We start from the raw sequence: 6,349 nt of genomic DNA on the forward strand, positions 1-6,349 counted from the left end.
TTGGACTTTTTACTCTTTTTTCTACATATTTATATAACACAACAAGCCAGAACCATGTGAAAAGGTCCTTTGGACCAGCTGGGAGCCAGGCAGCTCCCGGAGAAGGGGGCAGGTGATGACACTGGGCATCGTCCCCAGCTAAACAAACTGACTCAGCCCAGGGTGCAGGGTACACATCACATCCCTACTGTTGTACCAGTGAAGCCTCATGGTTGATCCCTTGCCAATGTGTACCTTGAGTGTACCCAGCTGTAAATTGGCCAAGCCTTTTCCTACCTCGTTTGGGCATTATGAGGCTAAATTCTGTAGGATGCTTTGCAGCCCCCCCACCCCCACCCCCCCGATGAAAGGTGCTATACAACTGCAAAGTGTTACTTCAAAAGATTTAAAACAGGTCACCAGTGCATCAGAACCTATATTAAAAGAGAAAAAAAAACAGAGAGAAAAGACTTTTTTCTTATATGAGAATTTATAGAGTCCAATGTATGGTATTCATAAGTGAATTATTGAGACCCCAACAATAGTTTTGGTTTGAATCGTTATCTGTATCCTGGAAAAGTGATTAAAACAACCCTTTAACCTTAATCAGTAGTGAGTGCATCCTCATTTCCTGCACCATGGGCCAACCTGAAGGTCAAAAAGCAGAATCTCATAGATTTCTTTCTTTTAAGGGGAAGGGAGAGGGGTTGGGGGGGTGGGGGGGTGTCTCCATGGGCTTCCCAGCTCCGGCAGCGCTGCCTGGCAGAAACCTGGCACTCAGGAACCTTCTTGGGTTTGCTCACGTTCATCAGCTGGACTTGGCTACTTCTTGGGCTTCTTGCCTCCTGCAAAGACAGAAGGAGGAGTGATGCCCCTGGAGCATTGATGCTGCCTGCTGAGGGATGAGAAACTTGAGGCTCAGGAACCATGTGGCCCTCCTCCTGGACCACCATGTGGCCCTCCTCCTGGACCACCATGTGGCCCTCCTCCTGGGGAGAAGCAACATGAGGAGGAGCATCCCGAGGAGGAGCTCACCATCAGGCTGCTCACCAGCAGACCTCCCCTCTGCCAGGCCAGCAGAATCTTCTTGTGTCTGATTGGGTTTCTCACCTCGAGGTTCAGGTGTTGATGCTGCACCGACAGCACCACCGACTGTTCCCAGGATAGATGACAGCCCAACTTGGGTAGCAGTAGAGAAACCTGCAGCTCCTGCAATGACAGAAAGGAGTTGGTACCCCAGGAGCATCAACACTGCCTGCTGAGGGACTGAGCCCTGAGCACAGACAACCAAGGCCTTGTTTTGGGGAGAGACAACCAAGGATCTCTCTGGACTGTGCCAGGGAGCTGGCCGGGGAGCAGGCACCCCTGTGGGGATGAGCCCAGCACAGCTCACTCCCTGACATCCTTACTCACCCACTGACTGCAGGATGGACACCAGGCTGCCAGCAGCCACTCCTCCACCATTGGCTATGGCAGCTGCAGACATCATCTTGGCAGCGATGGAGCCAGCAGCAATGCCAGATCCTGTAAATCCCAGTGCAAAGATGCCCGCTGGGATGCCGACCAGTGCCAATCCTGCCAGCAGCACACCATGAGGTTAGAGTGTTCTATGTGACCCACATCTCCCCCAGCCACCACAACACCAGACCTGGCCTCCCAGCAAGGTCAGAGGTGTCAGAGCAGGGAGTGAGGGATGTGGGGTGCAGCGTGGGGAACCCCATGCTGGGGGGGGAAGAGCAGAGGTGTGCAGGGCTGCAGCGAGGGCAGCTGCAGACATGATGCCAGGCACAGCCCATTGCTGCCCCTCCTTCAAAGCACCACCCGAAGTCTCCCTGACACTCCCTCCCAAAGTCCCTCAGACCAATCCCCACCGCCATCCTGAGGCTGGCACCAGGCAGTGAACCCTGTGCTCATCCTACACCAGCCTCACCTACTCCAACAGCAGCTCCAATGAGTCCTCGTGTGACTTTACCCATCCCTAGGAAGGAAAAGGGCAGGCAGGAAGGATTCACTCAGGCAAGGCCAGGCAGCCAGTACCGGCTCGGGCACCCAGTGCCAGGCAGGGCAGGGGTGGTGGCCAGCAGCAGCTCTCCCTGCCCAGCAGCAGCTCTCCCTGCCCAGCAGCAGCCCTCCCTGCCCAGCAGTGTCCTTGGGTTCAGCCACGCCCAGCTCCTGCAGCCCCAGTTGGAGGGGTCCTGCTGCTGCTGGCCAGGAGGAGAGAGTAGAAGGGGAGCACCCGAGGGTGCCCACTGCCCTGCCTGCCCATGGCCACCCCCTGACGTTTCTTGCTTTCCCACTCACCTCGTCGCCCACCGTGTGCCCCACGTCCTGGGTCACCGTGTGTCCCACGTCCTGGATCACCGTGTGTCCCACCTCCTGGATCACCGTGTGTCCCACCTCCTGGGTCACCGTGTGTCCCATGTCCTGGGTCACCGTGTGTCCCACGTCCTGGGTCACCGTGTTGCTCCTCTTCCTCCTCCTCCTGCTGCTCCTCTTCCTCCTCCTCCTGCTGCTCCTCTTCCTCCTCATGAGGCTGCATGTTTCCCTGCGTGCTGTGCTGCCTGTCCTGACCGCTGGGCCGTGCTGACTCAGACAGCAAATACTTCACAGCGGTGGGGACCTTTTCCGCTAAGAAGAGGAGGTGCCCCAGCCCCAGCCCCGCCCCGGCAGGGAGCTCTTATTTCCTGGGGCAGTACCCAAAGAGGACCCCCCTGAGAAGGAGCACCCCATGGAGGAGCCCCATCAGGCTGCTCACCAGCAGACCTCCCCTCTGACAAGCCAGCCCTGCCAGCAAGCCTGCATCATATACCCCAAAGCAGGTGGAACCCTGAGGGTCCCTGCTCCCATGGCCGCCCCAGTCCCTCCCCATGCTGCTGGTACCACCCACAGAGGCCAAAACAGGGGGTGCACTGCGGTGACCCCATGGGCACCCTGCAACCTCGGGCCAGGAGCAGTCACCAGCATCAGCTTACCCATGCTGGGCTGGAATGGGGGCAGCCACTGCAGCAGGCTCTGCTCTGAGGCTGGTCTTTCAGGGAGCAAGAACAAGAGATTCTTAAGCCAAGGGTGCTGGGGGTGGTGAGTGGAACCCTTGAGGCCTCAATCTCCCCTTGCCAGGATGCCCCCTCCCAGCCTACCCTGCCTCCAAAGTCCCTCCAGCCACCCCACTACAGACCCCTCATTTCTTCTCAGCCCAGCAGGGTCAGCTGCCCCACACTTTGGTCCCTCCCCTCAGAAAAGGGGTACTGTCCCCAACACCCATGCTGGGACCCCAACACCCATGCTGGGACCCCAACACCCACGCTGGGACCCCAACACCCTGTGCCACCAACCTGTCAGTTTGCTGCCGACCAGGAGCTCAGGTCCAGGGGAGCACACTTGACACTGGTGGCAGGAGCGAGCTTTGACCTGCTCAGATCGGCAGGTCACTGGCTTTCACTGGTCCATGCTCCAGGTCGGGATTTAACCCTTGGTGTGTCGGTTCTGCTGGAGCCAGACCTCCTGCTGCCCCATCTCACCATCCCCACTCAGAGCATCACTACACGCAGGCAGAGGGCTGCATTTGCCAGAGCCCACCCAGAGCATCACGACATGGAGCAGGAGGCAGAGAGCTGTGTTTGGGCATCTTTATTTCAGGGGTCAGATACAGCAGAAGGGGAGAGGGGGAGTGGGCCAGCTGTCACAGGAGAGACATAGCAGGTTACAGACAGGGTCCAGGTTTCTGGATCATGGCAGACATCAGTGAGGGTCCCAGGGGGGATCCAGGGGGTCACTGCCACTCAAATTGAGCCTCAAAACTTGCCTTGACTTTGAAGCCTCGTGTCCCTGAGGGAGAGGAGAACAAATCAGCCCAAATTCCCCAGCCCTGGCATTATGCTCCCATTGTCTGGGAGAGCATCCTGAGGAAGAGCACCCCAAGGAGGAGCACCCCAAAGAGGAGCACCTTCAGGTTGCTCGCCATCAGATATCCCTGCAGCCAGGCCAGCACAGCCAGCAGGGCTGCATCAAACACCCCAAAATGGGTGGAAGCCAAGGGTCCCTGCTCCAAGACCACCCCAGTCCCTCTCCATGCTGCTGGTACCACTGAGGGACACCAAAACGGGGGGTGCACTGCAGTGACCCCATGGGCACCTGGCCAAGAGTACTCACCAGGGTCCTTCATAAATTCTTTACCTGATTTGTTTGAGGACAGGGACATGGCCACAGCGGCCACAGCAACCACAGCCACACAGAGTCCTGCACCCAAGAACGGCAGTGGTTACATCCCAAAGGCACAGGTGAGTAGCCAGGAAGAAAGCCCCACAGCCCCAGCTGGCATCTCAGTCACACAAGTCCCCCACCCTCCACACTTGGCTGCATGCAGGCAGAGCTCTGGGACAGCCCAAAGCACAGCAGGTGGTGCCCCCTCACCCCCCACCCCCCAGCCGGGTCCTGCATATTGGTTTCCCGGGAGAGGGCCAGGGGCAGTGTTTTGGGGAGGGGGCAGCACCCGGCGGGAGGGGGTCTGTGGGAAAGGGTCTGTGTGTGTGCAAAGCCTCAGGCAGTGATTGATTTCTTTGTGCCATCAGCCATCCCCGTGCCAGCCAGGGCCTTACCCACGATCACGAGCGCTCCGAGGATAAAACCTAAGACTAAGGAGAGAGAAAGAGCAGTTAGACACAGGGCAAGAGCAGGACTCAGCTGTTACCCTCATTCAGGGCATCCCCTGCCCTCACCCCACACCCCTCCTGCCCCCTGCAGCAGCCTGGGCCCCTTCCCAGTACCATCCCAGCCCCTCGCAGCAGCAGCTCCGTGGCTCTCAGCTTCTCCAAGCTGCCAGGAAGTGAATCCCTGATGGCACAGCCCTGAGCTCCATCCCACAAGAAGCCTGAGCCCCCTGTGCCTTCCCTCAAAAGCAGCAGGAGACTTGCCCTGTGCCCAGGAGCCACTCTCCACTGCGCCCTGCCCTGCACTGCTGCAGGGCCCCAGACCCCATCAGCTTACCCATGTTGGGCTGCAAGGGGGGCAGCTGCTGCAGCAAGAGCTGTGCAGGGGCTGCTCTGAGCCTGGTCCTTCAGGGAGCAAGAACAAGAGATTCTTATGCCAAGGGTGCTGTGGGCAGTGAGCTGGGGCCGTGGAGATCTGAGCTCCTGCACAGGCACCAGCACCCAACCCCCACCCACCCCATCCTTGCCCCCCAGCCGCCCCTGAGCTTCTGGTTCTTGCCAGCCCAGCAGGCAAGTGTGCAATCCCCTGCTTTTGTCCCCAACACCCATGCTGGGACCCCAACAAACACCCTGAGCCACCAACCTTTCCGCCTGCTGAGGAGCAACAGCTCAGCGCTGCTGAAGTGCTGCTGAAGTCCTGGGGCTGGACTCGAGGGCGGGGTGTAAGGGGAGGTGATGCAAAATCAGCAGATTTCCGAGAAACTCTTTTGCTTTCACTATCCTGACCTCTTGGCTATCCTGGTGTTGATCCTTGGTGTGCCTGGTTCTGCTCACAGAAGGAAGGTGCTGGGCAGTGGGGCTGGGGCTCTTCCCATCCCTGGCGTCGGGGCTCAGGGCTCACCCAGCAGGGAGTCCTCTCACCTCTGCCCCCTGATGGGCACAGGGGCTGTGGTGGCTTCCCCATGTGCAGTGAGAGTGACACAGATCATAACAAACCCACCCCCAGCCCAGGCAGTGTCTCAGTGCTGCATGGGCAGAGGGGGCAGGATGGGCAATGCTGACAGCAAGCTCCTGGCCAAGCTGGCAGCCCCTGGCTTGGACAGCAGCACTCTGAGCTGGATTAGGGACTGGCTGGAGGGCTGAGCCCAGAGAGTGGTGGTGAAAGGTGCCACTGCCAGCTGGCAGCCAGGCACCAGTGGTGTCCCCCAGGGATCAGTGCTGGGCCCAATCCTATTCAATATCTTTATTGATGATCTGGATGAGGGGATTGAGTCCAGCATCAGTAAGTTTGCAGACACCACCAAGTTGGGAGCAGGAGTTGATTTGTTAGAGGGCAGGAGAGCTCTGCAGAGGGACCTGGACAGGCTGGGCAGATGAGCAGAGTCCAACATGATGCATTCAACAAGTCCAAGTGCTGGGTGCTGCACTTTGGCCACAACAACCCCATGCAGTGCTACAGGCTGGGGTCAGAGTGGCTGAGAGCAGCCAGGCAGAAAGGGACCTGGAGGTACTGGTTGACAGCAGCTGAACATGAGCCAGCAGTGTGCCCAGATGGCCAAGAAGGCTGATGGTATCCTGGCCTGCAGGAGCAGGGAAGTCATTCTGCCCTGGGCTCAGCACTGGTTAGGCCACACCTTGAGTCCTGGGTCCAGTTCTGGGCTCCTCAGTTTAAGGACGTTGAGACACTTGAACATGTCCAGAGAAGGGCAACGAGGCTGGGGAGG

The 6,349-nt window shown here is 58.7% G+C and overlaps 1 protein-coding gene and 1 long non-coding RNA gene across 4 annotated transcripts; both read right to left on the reverse strand.

The window, feature by feature from the left end:
* Positions 1-436: 436 nt before the first annotated feature.
* LOC137451649 (keratin, type I cytoskeletal 9-like) lies at positions 437-3,374 on the reverse strand. 3 transcript variants are annotated; one of them, XM_068159325.1, is made up of 7 exons: positions 3,312-3,374; positions 2,952-3,007; positions 2,281-2,607; positions 1,910-1,957; positions 1,393-1,503; positions 1,090-1,188; positions 437-824 (listed from the first exon to the last, which is right to left on the reverse strand). In XM_068159325.1, exons 2-7 carry the CDS (start codon positions 2,953-2,955, stop codon positions 802-804), a joined length of 612 nt encoding a protein of 203 aa, XP_068015426.1. In that variant the 5' UTR covers positions 2,956-3,007; positions 3,312-3,374; the 3' UTR covers positions 437-801. The 3 variants fall into 3 exon arrangements, with proteins under 3 accessions (XP_068015426.1, XP_068015423.1, XP_068015424.1); XM_068159322.1 differs by having other exon boundaries at positions 439-824; positions 1,393-1,554; XM_068159323.1 differs by having other exon boundaries at positions 441-824; positions 1,393-1,554; positions 2,281-2,562.
* A 217-nt stretch (positions 3,375-3,591) lies between these two features.
* On the reverse strand, positions 3,592-5,575 carry LOC137451469 (uncharacterized). Its single transcript, XR_010989843.1, has 5 exons — positions 5,269-5,575; positions 4,963-5,030; positions 4,575-4,610; positions 4,153-4,215; positions 3,592-3,804 (listed from the first exon to the last, which is right to left on the reverse strand). It is a non-coding gene; the product is annotated as an uncharacterized lncRNA (long non-coding RNA).
* Between the last annotated feature and the right edge of the window lie 774 nt (positions 5,576-6,349).

The sequence above is a fragment of the Melanerpes formicivorus genome, unplaced genomic scaffold (genome assembly GCF_026170545.1).
Source record: "Melanerpes formicivorus ecotype bairdi unplaced genomic scaffold, bMelFor1.0.p_v2 SCAF_45, whole genome shotgun sequence".
In the NCBI taxonomy this organism is placed as follows: domain Eukaryota; kingdom Metazoa; phylum Chordata; class Aves; order Piciformes; family Picidae; genus Melanerpes; species Melanerpes formicivorus.